This window comes from Cryptomeria japonica, chromosome 5, assembly GCF_030272615.1.
Source record: "Cryptomeria japonica chromosome 5, Sugi_1.0, whole genome shotgun sequence".
NCBI classification, from domain to species: Eukaryota; Viridiplantae; Streptophyta; class Pinopsida; order Cupressales; family Cupressaceae; genus Cryptomeria; species Cryptomeria japonica.
Window position 1 is genome coordinate 188,586,766 of NC_081409.1, and position 20,757 is coordinate 188,607,522.

The 20,757-nt window shown below is 35.5% G+C and overlaps 1 protein-coding gene across 7 annotated transcripts in view; it reads left to right on the forward strand.

Annotated features, from left to right (window-relative positions):
* LOC131060879 (TOM1-like protein 4) overlaps positions 1–17,820 on the forward strand; it is a 75,503-nt gene extending 57,683 nt beyond the window's left edge. For all 7 annotated transcript variants that reach the window (XM_057994293.2, XM_059221319.1, XM_059221320.1 and 4 more), the window contains 3 exons: positions 15,801–15,886; positions 16,163–16,351; positions 16,869–17,820. In XM_057994293.2, the coding sequence (XP_057850276.2) occupies positions 15,801–15,886; positions 16,163–16,351; positions 16,869–17,583 (990 nt within the window). In that variant the 3' untranslated portion in view covers positions 17,584–17,820. The remainder of the gene's footprint in view (positions 1–15,800; positions 15,887–16,162; positions 16,352–16,868) is intronic.
* The last annotated feature ends 2,937 nt before the right edge of the window (positions 17,821–20,757 follow it).

Below are 20,757 nucleotides of genomic sequence, written 5' to 3' on the forward strand. Positions count from 1 at the left end.
ACCCTTGGTCTAAGAAAACCATGATTTTTCATAAAAAATTGTGTCAAAAATTTCTGGAAATAAATTCCAGGTGGTCAAAAACTCTTTCCCTGCTCCGATACCATGAAATGATAATTTGTTGTTCTATTTAATTAAGGAGAGGAATGCTCGTTATATAGAAATTTACAAGACAATCTTTCCATAATAGAAACACAATAGATAGAAAGGAAACTTCCCAAAACTAACTAAAGACGAAAGACATAAACGAATGTTTCTAAATACTAGCTAAATGACTAAGATGACCATTATATCAATATTACAATATTACTTTAATAGAAACTAGCTACTATAAGATTTGGAAATTTATCTTGTTTTTGTATTCCGTGAACAAAAGATGTTGGACTTGAATGGACGTATATCTTGAAACCTTGTTCTCTACTTACTCATGGAAATTTATCTTGTTTTTGTATTTCATGCTTCCGATATATATATTAATTTGATTACATATACTAATATGTTAGCTTGTAGTATATACGTTAACTAATGATAAATAAAACCAAAGTTAACTTCTCACGTTTGACCAACGGTTACACCGTTCATGGTATTGGGTGGTAAAGCAGTTCTCAAACAAGTCGCACTCCTTCCAATCGGGTAAGTAAAGGGTGATCAGTTTATGTACTATGGTGAGAGGTACGTAAGGAAGAGATGTGTCTTCCCACGTGGGAAGACATCTTTTCACTACGTAACCCCTCGTCCACTTATATAGCATGCTTACATTCAGGAGGATGCATACACCGAAATTGATAAGTGTGGTGAATCTTTAAATCACGCTATAGCAGATAAAATACAATTTTCAGATCATATCTCCATCTCTTCTATTTTTTATCACAAAATTTTGAAAGAACTTAACATGGTATCAGAGCAAAGTTAAGGAAGATCATAATAAAATTTTGTAACGATCTCATAGACTTTCACCAGGCTCTTACTAAGATCACATTCCTATAATCCTAATGGCAACCGGAGTTAGGTTTGAAGATAGATTAGATGGAGCATCAAATTTTGTATCTTGGAAATTCAGGATCATGCTTGTTTTGAAAGAAAATAAAATTGACTCCCATGTCAAAAGTGAAATTCTTGAACCCTCTGATGATACAGAGAAAATTCAGTGGAGCAAGGACAGTGAGAAGGCCCTTAAGATAATTGTGGATTCAGTAAGAGACCACATTGTACCAGTTATTTCTAAATATGAGACGGCCTTTCAGATGTTCAAAGCACTAGCTGACATTTATGAAATCAACAACACTAGCAGGGCTCTCACCCTAAAGAATCAACTACACCATATAAAGATGAATAAAGGAGAAACAGTTACATCCTATTTCTTGAGGATCACTGAGCTTAGGGATCAACTATCCACTATTGGACATCTAGTAGACAACAAAGAACTTGCTATGATGGCCCTAAATGGACTACCTACCTCATGGGAATCGTTCATTCAAGGAATCAGTGCTCGTTCTAAATTTCCTAAGTTTGATAGATTGAAAACCGATTGCATTCAAGGGGAATCTCGGCTTGTCACAAGAGGAATAAAACAACACCGATTGCATTCAAGGGGAATCTCGGCTTGTCACAAGAGGAATAAAACAAAACAATGGTAATGAAGACATTCAAGTTCTAAACTCTAATTCCCACAAGAAAGGAAAGAAGAACTTTAAGAGAAAAAGGGACAACAACTCAAATGGGAAGAGGTCTTCAAAGAAGAAGAGAGACATTTCTGAAGTACAATGTTTCAGATGTGACCAATACGGGCACTATGCAATGAAGTGTCTAGACAGGATCAAACAACAAGCTTCAATGGCAAAAATTAAGAAAGGGAGTAATTCTGAGAAGCTAGTCTTCTACTCAACCCTCTCTAGTCAAATCACCTCCAGTTTCAACACATGGATGATTGACAGCGGAGCATCTCGACACATCATTGGATTTCGTGAGCACCTAGATACACTAGTGGAAAGTTCAAATGAAGAAGTGACAATTGGTGATGACTCAAATTATCTAGTTATGCGAATAGGAACCTGCAATATCAACCTAAAGTCAGGCATATCCCTATAGCTGACTGGAGTTCTATTTGTACCTAGTATAAAGAGAAACCTTGTCTCAGTTTCTGCACTTGAAGATAAGGGTTACAGATTAACCTTTATGGAAGGAAAGGTACTTGCTTGGCCAAAGAATTCCACCATCAAGAAAGCTCACACCATTGGAGTAAGACAAGGGAGCCTCTACAGACTTTGCACCACTCCACCTTTAGCCTTGATTCATGAGACTCCAGATTCGAATGAACTTTGGCACAAAAGATTAGGGCACCTTCATTTCCATGCCCTACCTAAGATAGAGAAGATGGCGATCGGCTTACCCAAGCTAAGTCAAAAATCTGAAGGAGCCTGCAAAGGGTGTGCCTTGGGGAAGAATACTAAAGGGTCTTTTAATTCTAGCAACAGTAAATCCAAAAATGTATTAAAATTAGTTCATTCCGATTTATGTGGACCCATGTCTGTACCCTCATTAGGGGGATTTTTATATTATGTAATATTTGTCGATGACTATTCTAGGAAGACCTGGATATATTTTCTGAGGTACAAAGAGTTTAAAGAAATCCTTTCTAAATTTAAGGAATTCAAAGCTCTTGTAGAAAATATGACAGGTAAGAAAATCATAACCTTAAGAACAGACAATGGGGGGGAATACACTTTTGATATGTTTGAAGATTATTGTATAAATGATGGGATTAAGAGGGAGTTAACTGTACCTTATAACCCACAACAAAATGAGGTAGCTGAAAGAAAGAATAAGACTATAGTAGAAGCTGCTAGGGCTATGTTGTTTGACCAAAATATAGAAAACTCATTTTGGGCTGAAGCATCCAGGACAGTTGTGTACATTCAAAATAGATGTCCTCGTTCTCTTCTTGACAATAAAACCCTTGAAGAAGCCTTTACTGGCAACAAACCTAACATAAGTCACTTCCGGATCTTTGGGTGTCCAGTCTATATTCATGTCTCCAAAGAAAAGAGGTCAAAGTTAGAACCTTCTAGAAAGAAAAGAGTATTTGTTGGGTACAATGAAACCTCTAAAGCCTACAGAATATACATACCTAGTCAAAGACAAATTGAACTAAGCAGAGATGTCATCTTTGAGGAAGACATAGCATTCAGGAGGTCCAAAAGCTCTAATGAATTAGAACACCAAGATCCTCCTACAAGCTTGGATGAGGATTCCACCCCTGAGATTCAGAGGGAGACCCCTAAACATGCTGAGAACTAAGTTGCCGGTTCGGGTTCGGGTTCCGGTTCGGGTTCGAAGAACCCGGTACGCCGGTACGGCCAAATTTTGAAAAGGGGTTTGGGTTCGTTTGGGTTCGTTAGTACAAAAACATGTAAATTTTATATATATATATATATTGATATTTGTGAAGCCTATAAGCATGAATTAAAATATGCATGTCACATAGCATCATATGAACAACAAAACAAACATAAACTTTTTATCATAGCATCATGATCATACCATAATTGATAATAGCATCATATACATCAAGTTTAATATCAAAATGACAAAATATTCAAGTGTCATTGTTTCAACGTTCAACAATATAAACTTAAAGTTTAATCATCAAATGGATCATCTAATTCTTCTTCCTCCTCCTCCTCCTCCTCATCCTCATTGACATTGACATTACATGAGCCAATGCCACTTGCACTTGCACTATAAGTTGGCTCAATTTCCGAGTCATCAAGTGTCAATGCAAGAAGCTGAGAAGCAGGAGCATCCAAATCAGTATGCTCTAGCTCTATATCCCACATCTTTGTTTCCCCTTGTGTGTAGTCATGTTGTTTGTGTGAAAGAAGATGTAGGTTGGAATGCACATATACTAAATTCTCCGCTCTTTTTGATAGCAGCCTATTGCGCTTTACTAAGTGGATGAAAGAGTATGTGCTCCAATTTCTTTCTGAAGCAGATGAACTAGCAACCTATGAAGACAAAGTAAACAATTAAAGTTATACATTAATAAAAATAAAATTACTAGCAACCTATGAAGACAAAGTAAACTATAAATAAACTAAAACTTGTAAATTAAAAATTTTAATTAATTAAACTTACTTGTGATAAAACTTTTATAGCGAGGGGTTGTAGGTGTTGGAAGCATGTGCCATGGAAGTACCACCAGCTATGAGCATCTTTCTTGGATCTATGACGAAGTGCATCAACACTTAGACCATTCCCATTTGCGAATTCTATGAACTCATTTGTAACAACATCTCGCAAATCATCATCGGGATATAGTCTAAGAAATGCTGCCTTATACCCATCAGATACTTCTAGATCTCTCCATGGTGGAATCCTTCCTGGTTTATCAAGAAACTGATTGCTATAGTACTTAGGTGTCAAGGCATAGGCAAGAAGGTGCAAAGGAGTGGTCATCTTATTCCACCTCTCTACAATAATTAATTCCAGTTCTTTGAAGAATTTCTCCTGAGGATCATTCTCTTTTTCATTTATAGTGAACTTTATTTTTTCAAGCATTGAATCAATGCCATCATAAATCTCACCTATGGAAGGCCTATCCATGTCTGTATAGCGAATCATGCTCATGATGGGCTCAGTGATACTTAGGAGATATGTAACAAGATCCCACCATTTCTCATCCAATATTCTATCCCTAATTTTTCCTGCCCTCTCAGTGCTACTTTGCTTCCATACAGTCCAATTGGTGCTGATCACCATATTGCATAGTGCCACTCTAACTTTCACAAGTCGTCTTAAGACGATTGTGTTTGATGCAAAATGGGTCTCAGCAACCTATAACACAAATTAATGCCAAATGATTAAAAAATAAAGCCAAACTTTAAAGAAGAATACACAATGTAGCTTACACAATGATATTATTAACATTGAAAATTCAAAAAAATCAGAAAATGTAAAATTAAAATCACTATTTCACTTACCTTCAATAGCTCCAAATTCGAATAAGTTCTAAAAATCCCTTGAGACATGTGGTGGTTTGTGATAAACATCTGGATGTCCTCAGCCTATGCATACACATCTTTGATCCATTTTATTTTTTGCCGAATCTTTTGTAGCATAAGATTGAGTGAATGTACCGCACAAGGTGTCCAAAAGATGTGATCATAGCGTTGCTCAACCAACAAACCAGCAGCTCTACAATTTTTTGCATTGTCCGTTATGACTTGGACAACATTGCGGGGTCCCACAGACTCAATGGCAGAGATGAGAATTTCTGCAATAAATTCGCCATCTTTTATTTGGCCCTCACAATCCACAGCTCTCAAAAACATTGCCCCTTTAGGAGACACCGCTATGACATTGATCAAGGGATGGTTTTTAGCATCTTTCCACCCATCTGAAACAATTGTTACCCCTGTCTCAACCCATGAATCCCTTATGGGTTTCAATGCATCTTCAACCCTCTTCACCTCTTTCTCCAATAATGTTCCACGTACCTTCTCATAACTGGGGCCCTTATACCCTCTTGGTGCCTCATTAACACTTTTTATCATTTGCTTCCAATATGGGGAGCGAACAACATTGAATGACAACCCATTTGCATAAATGCACCTTAATATATCTTGATCAGCATTGTCTCTACTCTCATTTTGGAATGCGGTTTCTAAAGGCCCCTTTGTTCTTTTACGTGTCAAGGGTGGTTCACTTTGAGGTTCATTTGTGGCAAAGAAGGGGTGGTCTTCTACTACAATACTGGGATTAGAAGGGCCTTGCATTCCCCTTGTTTTCTTTGATGCGGTTTGGTTCAATCTACGGGCTTCCCTCTCTTCTGCCGCCTCATGTTCCCTAATATATTTCATCACTATCTCATCTGGTATAGGTTTACCATTTTTTCTAGGGCATTTTTTGATGCCTCTTCCTTTTATTCCACACAAATGGCCTACCACTCGATAATATGAACTATTACGTTCAATATCACATCCATGGCATTTCCAATGGAATCCCCCACCTCCCGGAAGTTGTTTTATAATGTCCACATATTTCCATGAGGGAGAATTTGGATCATTTCTTTGTTTTGCAATTATTTGTTCATTGCCAATGGAGGAAGATGTAGATGCCATTCTAGTTCCTATGGCAAGAAATAAAATAAACATATTCAAAAACAAAAACTAAATAATGAAAAAAAATTCAAGTTTCATGTTTGACAATTTGTGAAACAAAAATAGTTGGAAAAAAATGTTTAAAAACCTACCTCTTGCAGCCAATGGAAGCTTGAAAATGTATGGAAATGATGCTGCAACACTTGTTGAAGCTTCTAAAATCAGTCTTCAACTCCTCCTCTTTGATCTTGGAAGCCAAATTTTGTTCAACCTTTCTTCAACCTGCTCTCATAAAAAATTTGTTTGCAACACAAATGAGGTGAAATGTGTCAATAAAGTGTTTTAGAAGTGTTTTTTAGGTTATAATTTTCACTTTTTAAAAGGCGGAATTGAAAAAAAATTTAAATTTGCTTTGTTTTTTAGCTTTATGGGCCGCCCGGGTTCGACTGGGTCCGCCCGGGTTCAACTGGGTTCGACTGGGTTCAACCAGGGTCGAACCCACCCTAGGTTTTTCGAACCCTAGTCGAACCCAGGTTGAACCGGACCCATACCACGGACCCGGTTGAACCCGGACCCGTACCAGGGCGTCCCAGGGGCGAACCCGGTAACGTAGGCTGAGAATGAAGTTCCAGGTTTACCTTTAGAAGAAAATTATCCCGAAACTAGGAAGAGACCACTTTGGGCTAAAAAAGATGCTTCAAGAAGCTGAAAATTATGCTGCTCCAAAGGGGACCTTCAGAGAAAGTAAGAGACCTAACCTATTTTCTAGTTATACTGCCTTGATGAGTGAGATCATTGAAGCAGAACCTTCCTGTGTTGGAGATGCGCTCAAGCATCAAGTTTGGAAAGATGCTATGTCAAAAGAGTATCAGTCAATTCTGAAAAATGATGTCTGGGATATTGTGCCTAGGCCTAAAGGAAAATCTATGGTATCTTCTAAATGGCTCTTCAAAATCAAACATGCAGCAAATGGCAAAATTGAGAAGCACAAAGCAAGGTTTGTTGCCAGAGGTTTCTCACAGAAAGAAGGTATTGACTATGAAGAGACATTTGCTCCTGTTGCTAGATACACTTATGTCCGAGCAGTTTTGGCTATTGCAGCATCTAAAGGATGGAAAGTCCATCAAATGGATGTCAAGACTGTTTTTCTGAATGGTAAGATTGAAGAAGTGTATTTGGAGCAACCTGAAGGTTTTGTGATTCATAAGGCTGAATCACATGTCTGCAAATTAAAGAAAGCTCTTTATGGACTAAAACAGGCCCCCAGAGCATGGTATGAAAGAATTGATCACTATCTCTTGGAATTAGGGTTTTCCAAGAATGAAGCAGATCCAAATCTCTACTACAAGGTAATCAATGGTGAATTATTAATTCTTATTCTTTATGTTGATGATCTACTTATCACAGGAGAGGATAATTGTATTTCTCGATGTAAGAAAGAATTAGCCTCTGAGTTTGATATGAAAGATTTGGGGATTCTGCACTACTTCCTTGGATTGGAAGTTTGGCAGCAAGCAGATGGTATAATCCTTAATCAAGGAAAATACACCATTGATATACTCAAGAGATTTAGAATGTTGGATTGTAGATCCATGACCTCACCTATGGAGACAAATCTGCACAAGCTAAAGGAAACAGCTGCAGAATCAGAGTTTGTAGATCCTACACTCTACAGGCAAATTATTGGATCTCTAATGTATTTGGTAAACACAAGACCTGATATATGTTTATGCTGTAAATGCACTAAGTCAGTTCATGTGTGAACCCAAGGAAATACATCTTGTTGTTGCAAAGCATATTCTGAGATATCTTCGAGGAACTATTGGTTTTGGTTTGAAATATAAACATGTAGAACTTGACCTACATAGATTCACTGATTCTGATTGGGCTCGAAGCATAGTTGACAGGAAAAGCACATCAGGATGTTGCTTCAGTTTAGGATCGGGAATGATTTCATGGATATGTAGAAAACAGTCTTTAGTTGCTCAAAGTTCTACAGAAGCTGAATACATTGCAGCATCAATGGGAGCAAGAGAAGTTGTATGGCTCCGGAAATTGCTTGTAGGACTGTTTGGTCAGCCCTTAAATCCTACTGTCATCTATTGTGACAATCAGAGTTGCATCAAGCTTTCGATGAATCCAGTATTTCATGATAGGTCTAAACACATTGAGATTCCTTATCACTATGTTCGAGACATGGTGGAAAGGAATGTGATCCGATTGAATTATATTAATACAGGTGATCAGATTGCAGACATTCTTACCAAGCCTCTCTCCAGGATCAAGATTGAACACTTTAGAGATAAACTTGGTATGGCTGAAAATGTTATTTAATTTTGAGAGAAAGTCTCATTTATTCTGATATACTAATATATTTAAAGATGTTTAGTGTGTAAACTCTTTTATTTGTCATGTGTGTGACTCCATGACTACATGGGCCTTCTGTGAACATTATTGAAGGGTGACGACTTTTCAATAATGAACATGTTACTGAAATTTTCATGATATTTACAACTTAATGGAAAATTCAAGTATCTAGGCAAAGATTACAGTCACATAAGCGAAATCTTTCAATTGTTTTTTAATTCATTATATTTTATATAGTTGAAAGGATTAGAGAAGTAATCTATAAAATAAATTTCCTCTCACACAAGACCATGAGAGTGATCCTTATTTTCCTATGCAAAGGAGAAGAACTGAATTAAACAAAGCAAATGCATAGAGGAGATAAGAAAGGAACCAGCCATTGCTTGGGGGTATATGGCTGGCATAAGTCTGCTCTCGAAGTCATAGGTTTGCATATTCGACATCTTTTCTCTTCCAGTCTCTTCCTTGTCCTGAAAAAGTCAAAAGTGAAGTAGGTTAGATCAAAAGATCCAAGCAATGACTAAATACCTACCGATCTTGCCTATACATTTGCATTATTTAATCGAGATCCCTTTTGACAAAAAAATAAACATCTTGGAAGACAAATAAGAAAGGTCATTCTCGTTGATTGGAGAATTAGTGTTTTTTTCTAACTATTTGTTTAATGTGCAGAGACAGGTAAAGAATTGCAAATTTCGGAGGTTTTATTATGAGTGGGATTAAATGAGGCTCCCACAAGGGTTGAGCCCGGCTCATATAAACTATGATTGTTCAGAGGTGAGAATTTTGATATGCTTAGTCTGAAGGGGGGCTGGGAAGACCATCTTTATTAATGAGGTGATTGACTTTCAGCTACTACTTCATCAACAGTGGATTTTCAGAATACATACAGGTTGCAGTAAGTTTTTTGAAAAAGGGGAAAACATGCATTTTTGAAGGATTCTTATGAGGAAAAAACATAGTTTTTGTGAAAGAACACAAGCATTTATTCATGAAAAACTTAAATACTGCATTAATTATGGTTATGTTCAACGGTGAATTTAAAGAAATCATTTACCAGGCTACTGCATTTACAACCAGATTCCTTCAGAAGGAAATGAATAATTCAGTCTTGTTACTCATGGTTTCTCATAGGAGAATCAGACGGAAGAAGAACAAAACTTCTCAGCAAAAGAGATATCAGAAGTTTTGGGGTTTGTTCTTTTTACAATAAAGGAATCTCTAAATGAAAATTTGATTATTATTGTGCCTCATGTATTTGCAGAATATAGTAAGTTCAAACATCAATCTATGCCTATTTCAGCTACAGAAAATTCCACTAAGAACAAATTGCAACCGTTTTCAAAGAACATGGAAAAACCCCAAATTTTCTTTTTGAAATGCAGAGAACTTAGAACATGAAAATAACAGAGATTCTTTCTTGAAATTCCACAGAAAATGGAAAACCCAAAAAATCGCAAAGAGGGTTTCTTTAAAAAATTGCAGGATTTTGTACAATGAAACCAAGTATTTCCCCATTTACTTTTTCATCAGAAAGGAAATGATAAATTTGCAAAGTTCTCTGCGTGAAAACTACACAGCAGATTTTCCATCCAAAGGAAATTAACAGTTTTCCGTTTTTGAAAAAGTGCAGAGATAACAAGGAAAAGAAAACGAAAACCCCATATACGCAGTTTTCCGTTTTTGAGAAAATGCGGAGATTTCTTTAAAATACAAGCAAAGCTCATGCAAATTGCCGAGTTTACAGTTTGGAAACCAAAAATCGCAAAGTGTCTTTTGAAGAATGCAGTAAAAAATACCTTTCTTGTTTGCAAATGGAAAAATGTTGTGATTTATGAACAATCCCTGTAAGGCCGAAAATAGAGCAGACCAGTTAAGTCCCAGATAACTGATGTATTGAAGGAGTCAACACACAAATCCCATTTTCCATCTACAGTCCAAAAACCCTAGCAACTCGGCAGTTCTTCTTCAACGAAGTTTACAAATGCAAAATGAGGATTAATTTTAGGTTTTCATCGCTTTATTCTTTCTTCATCTCTTTTTCCCATTTTAATGGGATTGCATTTTGTAAAACAAGGAAATTAATATATGGTGGTCGAGTTGTAAACTCCCACTCATATGTTAGATAATAACTTTGCCTAGCCGTGGGGAGGCTTTAAAACCCTTAAGTCTTTCAAAAGACTTATAAAATTTAAAGGATGTAAATTAATTTTTATATTTATTCATTATATTAATGTTGAAAAAATTTAATATTCTCTAGCAACATTAATATAATTAATAAATATTCAAATTAATTATTTTGCACATGTTAAATTTCCTAGCAATATTCTTAAAAGGAAATTGAAATTTTTTTGCATCTTTTAACTTTAGGATTCAATACCTTTCTTCCATATACACATGATAATGTAAAATGAATATTTTAATTGGATGAGTTATAAATCCAATTAATATTTATTATAATTGTGTCTTTAAAATTATTCCCAATATGCATATGGAGGGAAAATATTGAATCCTAAAGAGGTGAAGCTATCTCAAGAATGTGGGGTCGAATTTGAGCTTGAAATGCAGTTATTCATGAGTTTGAGCTAGTTCTCCAGTAGTTAGAGCTTGATTTTGAGTATTTCTTGGGTCAACCTTCAGTTGACCAAGAATTTACACCTGATTTCACACAATTATGCAGAGTTTGAAGCCTTTTTGTGGGGGTTTCTTTACCTACTCGGATTTGAAGATATTTTTGACTTGGAGATCACTCAAGGGGACTTTTAGTTGAGTACTAGTCATCTCATCCTTGCCTTTGGAAGGATTTTTGCATAAAGGAAGGAAGGATTTCAGTTTGAGGAGGTTCTGGATTTTTTCTCAAGCCTAGTTGAGTTTTGTATCTTGTAACCCATTTGCAGTTCTGACAGAAAATTTCAATAAAGATATCAGTTTATGCCTTCTCATTTTTGAGTTATTTTTCATTGTGTGATTGAGAGTAATTTTCATTTTTGTGTTATTTATCAAATAACCTTTCTTGAATTTTCTGTCTCATGCATGAATCACAGGTCATGTATTGTGGTTTACCAATTTAATTGTTTGTGAAAGTCATTTCCTTTCAATTTTTCTGAGCAATGATCATTTGCATGAAACACTTTTGTGATACGAATTCAGAGATGTTATATGTGTAAAATAGGTGGATTTAGAAGAGTTTTTCTGTCATTTTTTCAAATCATATGGTGTATCACCCTATTTATGTTGTTAGCTTTTCTTTCATCCTTTTTTTATTCCCTCTCCCTTTTCCCCAAAGGTTTTTCTTAAGGTCTTGTTAGAGTAAGTGATCCATCATTATCAGGAACCGGCCTATCCGGAGGTTCAATCATAATAATAGTTTACCCACAGACTTGTGATTGTTCCCATGTTATCCCAAAGTGCTAGGTTTTAATAGCTTAGTTTTCGGGTGCACTTTTGGGCCTTAACAAAACACTTGTTTCAAATTGATATTGTAAGGTGACGATTTTACAATTATCAATTTAACTATCTTGATGGATATCATGTGACTTGATATCTGTGGACATGTCATGATAGTATATACATCTCTGAGACATTATGGTAGATATCTTTTGGTTGATATCATTAAATACACCATAATTATGATAGAGATCTTCATGGTGAATATTATGAACATAATATTCATGGACATGCCATGAAATCATAATCAGTATGGTAGGCATCATGTGACTTGATGCCAATGCACATACCTTACTTGATAACTATGAGTTGTGGTGAGTATCATGAGACTTGATATTTATTGTTGAACCATATCTCTGAATATCACTATGGTGTGATATCTCTTCTCTTCACAATCAATGGATCAATTGTGATGTTTTCTCTAACATGAAATGTGTCCTAGTTAAGAGGGAGTGTTAATTTTGTAATGTCGGTCGTGCTATTTCATGCTTCCGATATATATATTAATTTGATTACATATACTAATATGTTAACTTGTAGTATATACGTTAACTAATGATAAATAAAACCAAAGTTAACTTATCACTTTTGACCAACGGTTACACCGTTCATGGTATTGGGTGGTAAAGCGGTTCTCAAACAAGTCGCACTCCTTCCAATCGGGTAAGTAAAGGGTGATCAGTTTATGTACTGTGGTGAGAGGTACGTAGGGAAGAGATGTGTCTTCCCATGTGGGAAGACATATCTCTTCACTACGTAACCCCTCATCCACTTATATAGCATGCTTACATTGAGGAGGATGCATACACCGAAATTGATAAGTGTGGTGCATCTTTAAATCATGCTATAGCAGATAAAATACAATTTTCAGATCATAGCTCCATCTCTTCTATTTTTTATCACAGAATTTTGAAAGAACTTAACAACATGCACTAAGAATATTATTTCTTTTTTTTTTAAATAGACCTATATTATATTGGTGCAAGTAGGCCGCATGGCGACCTTGGGGCATTTTTTATGCTTTTCCTCCAAATTCCTTTGGTTTGGACAATTTTATAATTGATCCTTAGGTTTTGACATCTTTTGGACACAATGATGAGGTATTTTTTGTGCCATAATGTTTTAAAAATTGAGTCGTTCATAGAAGCCAGACATAAACCCTACACAAAAATTCAAGTTGACTTCACAATGCTTGATGGAGGATGAAATGAAAGTCAAACCTAGCTAATTCAAACTCTTCGAATGCAATGAGATGGATTGTTTCTTGATTGGAGGCCTCCTACAATTGGTGATCTAAGATCATTCAAACTTGCAAGACAATAAATCTTTTGGTGAAAGAAGCAAGTTTTGTATCTTTGATGAGTGGAATGACACCTTAATTACTATGCTTTGGTAGTATGTTAGATATAATGAAAAAATAGATTCAACAATAAATCTAGCCTAGGTTCCAAGCAACTATGATGACATAAATTCAACTGCACACAAGATCAGAATAACAACATTCCAATGTTTGTGGGGATGACCCTGTTAGGAAATTTAAGTTAGTGCTTCATGTATGTGGGTAAATAAAAATTATGTGAATAATTATTATCATATAAATGTTAGTATATAGTAATATTATTGTTATATTAACAATAATATATATTATGGTTTGAGTTGTTTTAACAACTCATACGGTTTGAGTTGTGTATTGTTATGTGAGTAACAATCACAACTAAATAGGGAGGTTGTTCCCTATAAAATAGGATTAGTAAGTTCTATATATATGTAAATATTTACTAAATGAAGAGACAAAGGGGCACGACATTATTTCGTATTAGTTCATTTGCAGCTTCTATCTCTCTAACCATATTTCTTATAGACCCTGCGATGTAGCGGTAAGCTGCGAGCCTCCTTTTGGGGAGGTCTTGGGTTCAAGCCTGCTCGAGCCTTCAAGATCCGTTCAATCCCTGCCCAGCAAAGGTGCACAAGTCTACAAAGGATGACATTGACTGATGCTAGCAATGTGAAGGGCATGCGGTAGAGATTGATTGACCAAGGCTGCCGATATAGAGGTGTTAATGCCTCTTCGTCCAGGGGGAAGAGAATTCGGTGTGCGTGGAGGAATAAGGAGAAAGATGCATGTCCAAGCTGGTGAGCAAGCTGCGGAGAGATAAGGATGCCACGTGGAGTGATAAGGGATGGAGAGATAAGGAGAGGAATGGAGTGATAAGGAGAGTTGCAGAGTGAGGCCACGTGAGTAATCAAGGAGAGTCGAGACCAGCATGAGACAAACTAAGGAGGTGTTAATGCCTCAGTAGACCAAAAAGATGTAACCACAAGGATGGGGTCCCCCACTGGTTCGTAGCTCCAGTCAAAAGCGAATAAGGAACCAATTACCGATAAAAAAAAATTCCAATGTTTGTATTCAAGATCCATGATTAGAAACAAAGATTGACTACAATACACAAACTTTGGGATGCACAGTTATCACGATGAGTGTCTCAGAGGGGTTAAGTTAGCCATAGTGATTTGGTGTACTAACTCAATGTGTAGGAGCAATGGTGTAAATTGAAATCATACCATCAATGGAGGAGAGAATGAAGTAGAGCTTGCACAAGAGTCCCATCAATCAAGAAGATGATATGTGCTTGTTACTTCCTTATTTGCCTAGGTAAATTAAATTAAATTAAATTAATTTACCTAAGTAAACTTGAATATATTGTGCATTATATGATTACACCAACAGACCTAAAAGTAATCGTTGTCTTGACAGATGCAAGGAAAGTATTGCAAGTAATAAAGGTGACATGTTTTTTCTGGTAGTAATTGTCTTTGATATTTCTAACTATTAATATCACCAAAACTATGGGAATAAAGATTGTATTGTTTTAAGTTGGATATGAGGGAAGATCTTATTCATGTGATACCTAGATGTTCCTTATCTTTTCCTACTCATTAACTTTTTCCTATGTTACTGGATTCGTCCTTGGGAGGCTAGAATCAGGATTGGGTACGGTTCTTGTTTTGGTACGGTTTGGTTTCAGCCCTGGGTTCACCCGGGCCGAACTTGGGCTGCACCTGAGCGTACCCGGTGCCGTGGATGCCCAAAAATATGTCCCACAAGTGAAAAAAAGAAAAATTAAAATTATAAATATGATATTATGAGGTATTTAAAAAATTTATTTATTACTCTTCTTATAGTTATAGTTATATTTTATAATTTTGAAGTTTGAACATATATGTGTGTGTGTGTATAGTGGTACCAGTACCCATACCCAAGGGAAAATAAATTGTTTGTGTACCTAATCCCATGCCCGAAACGTCAACTTATATTTTTTGTTTGCATTTCTGAAATTGCTGGGTATTCTACGAAGGGCTTTAGGATTTATATGGTTTATTTTCATTTTAATCAGAGACATAGGGGTTGCAAAATATGAAAATTTTGTTAACTGTTATAGTGGTGTTTCTAATGGGGGCTGTACTTTGCTGGTTTGGAATCTTGGATATCTGGAATGTTTTATGTGCTTAGGTATGCCTTTCTGATCGAATGGAAAATTACTAATTAGTAGATCCGGATTTTTGAACTTTAGTCACCTGACACCCTGATTCCTGTGATTTTGAAATTTTATTATGATGTTTTTTACTGAAAAAAATATTTAATGATGGACTGCAATGCTAATATTCAAAAGTCTAGTTCATGCACAAAACTTGTACAGTAGAAGATTACTAACATATATCGCACATAGTTATGTGGAATAGGCACAGTAGTGTGTTGGCATTTTTATTTGTTGAAAAGACATCATCTACTTAAATGCATTAGTTTTATTTATTAAAATGCAAATTGGAGAAAAAATCTGTTCACGTTGTTCAAGCCACTCTTTATTGTTTAAAATCTTCTTCATTGTGCAGGGAGTAAAAGATGAAATAATAATGGACCTCGTTGAACAGTGCTCCTTTAACCAGCAGCGGACAATGCAACTAGTCATCACAACTTCGTACTAGCCATTCTTTTTTTATTTTTTTTGCATACTTCTTACCTGTGCAGCTTAATAAGTATGTTAAAATTTGGGTAGCTCATTCTTCTGTTCTTTCTAGATAATATTTAAAAACCCTTAGCACCTATGAGGTAAACTGAGGACTACAAAAGACTCAAAACATGGATTTAATTCGTGTCATTTATTTGGCTTTATAGATCACTTCCATTGCAGGCTAGGATTGATTATGCATCTTTGTTGAGTGGAAATCATATAATATGGATTTTTTCTTTGCAGAGATGAACAACTACTTTTTCAGGGCCTTGCATTGAATGATGAGTTGCAACATGTTCTTGCAAAACATGATGCAATTGCTTCTGGATCCTACAATCCCTCAGAAAACATACCTATTTCTTCATTGCCTTTGGTAAACATTGACCGGGAAGAAGAAGCAGCAGAAGACCATGAGGGACAGCTATTCCGTAGGTAATTTCCTATTGCATGAAATATTCTTACAGAACTTAGATGCCTTGTCAAGCGGTCATTTATTTTCTTTTATCAGTTCATAGTTTCTATCTTTACTTGTATTAACTAGATACCGCATGGAATACTTATGTTCTGCGATAGCTTGTTATAAGGAAATCTAGCTTAGTTATTTTTCAATCATATTTTAATGCATACATCTACATTGTTAGCTCTTGGGATTGTTACAAGTGTAAAGCACATTCTATTGTTGCAGATATTTTATAAGGATATTTTACTTTACACTTGATAGTCTATGAAAAGAGAAAACTCAAGAATGTTGATTCCCAATTTTAATACGGAAATTTAGTTTGTGCTAATTTAAACTGATAGAATCAGGCTTATGTTGTCCAATGGTGTTTTGATCAATATTCTTACAGGAAGATAGCAAGAATCTTTGCAATCAGAAGTCCACAATCTTGGTTCTAAAGTTTGCAAAATGTTGTCCAAGTTGGGTAATTATGCTTTTAATACTGTGTAGGTCTTCAAGAGTTCACACACAATCTGAAGGGGAAATCAGCGTAAGGACGAGAAACCAACCTACTACTCAACCTTCTCCACCTGCAGGCCTGGAGGTCAATACTCCACTCAATGAGGCTGTGCGAAATCTAGATATTCGGAGTGTTGATGCATATGAGTCACCACCGTTGGAAACTTTACGAGAAGTTAACCCAGGAAAATATATACAGCCCCCATCAGTCTTTCAGATGGCTACTCCAAATAAAAAATTGATGTCCCAGGGGATCACAACAAGAGAGCACCATTCGCCCCAGTTGCAAGATGCAACTCAAACACACTCAAATGGAAGAACAACTAGTTCAGTCATCCCAACAACTCAGTCTAATGGAAACCAGAAGAAAATGCATAATCATGGGAAAGCCGTGCATTCAGTTCAGGGAGATGAGAGAAAAATGACTATTCCAGAAATACAGCAGATAGAACCGATATGCAATAACTTGCAGGTGAAGAATAACAAAATTACCAGCAACCTTCGATCTCCACAGGTTGAAAATAATCATAAAGGTCCTCAGATACATGACAAAATTGCAATGCCTGCTATCCCTCCACCTCCATCAAAATATACTGAAAGGCAGAAGTTTTTTCAGCAGCAAAAAGCTTTGGCTTCTGGCCAGTTTGATCAGGCTAATTCTGCAGCTGCAAATAATAACTTGACAGGAAAATTACATGACCTTTAGCTAGGTAATGGAAGTTGCAACACCCCATCCAGTTCTTTGTATTCACAGGAATCTTCAGCTTACACCAAGAATAAAGAGGTGATATTGGATGACTTGATGAAAGCAAGTTATTAAAATATAGCCCGTAAAACAGGCAATTTGTAGATATTGAGTTTCTTCTTTGGTTTTGATGGATAACTATATACATACCATGTAAATTGATATGATCATATTTTAATTTCTCGTCTTCTTATTGAAGTACTGTGTAGGCAAGTTTTTGAGTTAGTAAAATGACATTTTATAATTCATGAGATGTAAAGCACACACCATTTTAGAAATAGACGAATATTTGTGTATTTCTTTGTGTTAAGATTGAGGTAAAACATCTTTTCACTCTTAATGAGAAGTTGATTATTGTTGCTTTTCATCTCTGCAATATTTGCGGAAAGTTATTTTCATGACTTCCATTGCTCCGCTTCAGTAATACCTGCTATAATAAATTAAAATATAGACCTTTGTGGAATTTTAGTTGTTTCTGAACATTTTTTAAAATTCTCTCCTATAAGTAAATGATAAATATTTGCTTGAAAGCAAAACTGTTGAGCACACCCTTTATCGTTTTGAACCAATAATATTTGTTTTTTGACCAGGGGTCTGCAAAGTTTATGCAAGAGTGCAAGTTCCTTCTTAAATCCGAGTATACCATATACAATGCAGATCTGGTCTAATATAGAAGAAAGTCATAAAATCAGAGGAATCACAGAAACTAATTGTAAATTGAAAGAAAATTGCCGCCAATTAATCAAAACAATTACAATCACAACAATCTTATCATTAACCATTCAATTTAATCTGAAACAATAATTAAATAACACACGCAACCCTAAAACAAGTCTATGCCAAACTCCAATTCTTTAAAGCGGGCCCTTTCCCAATCAGATTGATACACATAGCACAAACTCACTCTTAAACAACTGCTTTGGTATTAATATAAACAATTTATCTGAATAAATGAACTGTTAAGCACTTATAATCACCAATATCTCAAGCAGGGCCGTTCATAATCAGCCGTTCATAATCAAATTCATATGTGAAGCACAGACTCACTCTTTGTAGTAGCCCTACAAAACTTACAATAATAAAGCCCTTATCTGTATGTTGTGTCGTGTGTGTCTTTTGAAGGTTTGCATATAGAAAGAAGCCATACAATATTATTTCACCTAAGATGTATTTTTTCGCTCCCTCTATGCCAAGAAAAGGTTGCCATGATCGAAGTTATTTCACATATTGGCCAAGTTACAATTGAATTCAAGGAATCACAGAAGGCAGAGCAGGAGCTTGGTGAAAGACACCTGAAGTGTATGAGAATTGGTTACAAATGGCAAAATAAGAGTTGGAAGGCCTTAGAGAAAGAGGATTTAGGAAACAAAGCAGGCTGATTCACTTTTTAGTTAGTGTCGTGTAGTTTCTGCAATCCATAATGTTAGATTTTTTAAGCTTTTGGATTAAACTGTGTGCAATGTTCTTTCATCATCAACCTTTCGGATCATACTTCATGATTCATCATTAGGATGAAATAGCTAGAGAGTAGAAATGAGAGGATAGTGAATCATTAGGATGAAATAGCTAGAGAGTAGAAATGAGAGGATAGTGAATCATTAGGATGAAATAGCTAGAAAGTAGAAATGAGAGGATAGCTGCATACTGGTGTGACCAAATAGAGGCAAGGGAGGGAAGATAATATACCCAAAAGAAAAGAAAAGGGATTGAATGCAAACCAACCACAAGAATGCCCAAAAATAAAATTGACAATAGAAAGTTCAAATCATAAAAATAAAACAACTCAAACTTGAATATTGGAACTTCACCATATATTACAATAATGTATATATATGTTTTGAATTTCAACTTATTAACATAAAACATTTAAAAATATGTAAGCATATCAATTTATAAAAACAAATAACTATTAGTAATGAAGATAAATATCACACCATAAACACAAATAAAAATTTTATGCAGGATTTGAAATGTTGATGATGGAAAACAATGCACACAGTTTAATCCAAAAACTCGATAAATCTTGTTTTTAAGTGTAAAACAAAGTGTAAAACAAAGAGGAGCTGATCTCATATATATGAACAAACTTTGTCATTATTCGACAGAGTCATCTTCCAATGCAGCTTTCAAGAGTGGAAATCAGTTTCCTTGGTGATAGCAGAGGCAACTTCATAATAGTGTGCTTCAAAATGGTAAGAGTTGGTGCTTAATGTTTAAAAGTGATATCAAGGACCAATGGAGGTGTCGGAACAGAATGCAAGCTTCAAGACTGCATATAGGTATTTCAAGATGGACAATCTGGTCTTAGTAGTGATGTATGATGGCTTACAGTACTGGGATAGTTCTCAACAAGGACAGTCACTAAGATCTAAATAACAGCACATATAAACACCTAAGGCACGAAAAAGGAGTTTGTCAAACCTTAAAAGGAATAAGCACCAACTATTAACAAATAACATAAGGTATCCTTGCATTGGAGGTTATTTCAAAGGCTGACAAATCTGTAAACGTGGGTGTGATTGGTGGAGTTTTTAAGACAGTGACTCTTCAAAATAATACTTTGAAGCGTGAAGCGTTGAGATTGTTTAAGATGGGGTTTATGTTTTGCAACTTGGAAAGCTTCAGAAACTTGGTGAAAGACAACCGCTTATTGTTATCCCAGCAACATCGTGACAATATCAAGTAGCTTATAGAAGGTTTCTTATTTTCATTGCATTGTAACAATCGCGAGGGGCTATGAATCGGATTAACTTATCAAGTCTTGAACCTTAGTTGTCACCTTATAGTTTTTCTTTTTGATTCTAATAGAATGGTGTTGTCCCCTCAAACATCTTGCTGATAAAAAAAACTTTTAGTAATCAAGAATTTGAGTATTCTTAGTATCCTACAAATAACTGTTTTTTTTCACAAAAGATGGTTAATGATGCTACAACTATGTTGTTTTAATTGTTATTTTAGTGGCTTATGATGTGATTTTATTGATTAGACTACTAGCATATTTATATTTTATAAATAAATAAATTTTATGTAGAAGATGCTAAGAGAGATCAAATTTAAGAAATCTTTACTTTTAGCATAGATTAATTAATTTCATATGATTAATATTTATTAGAATTTAGTCTTATTTTAGAATAT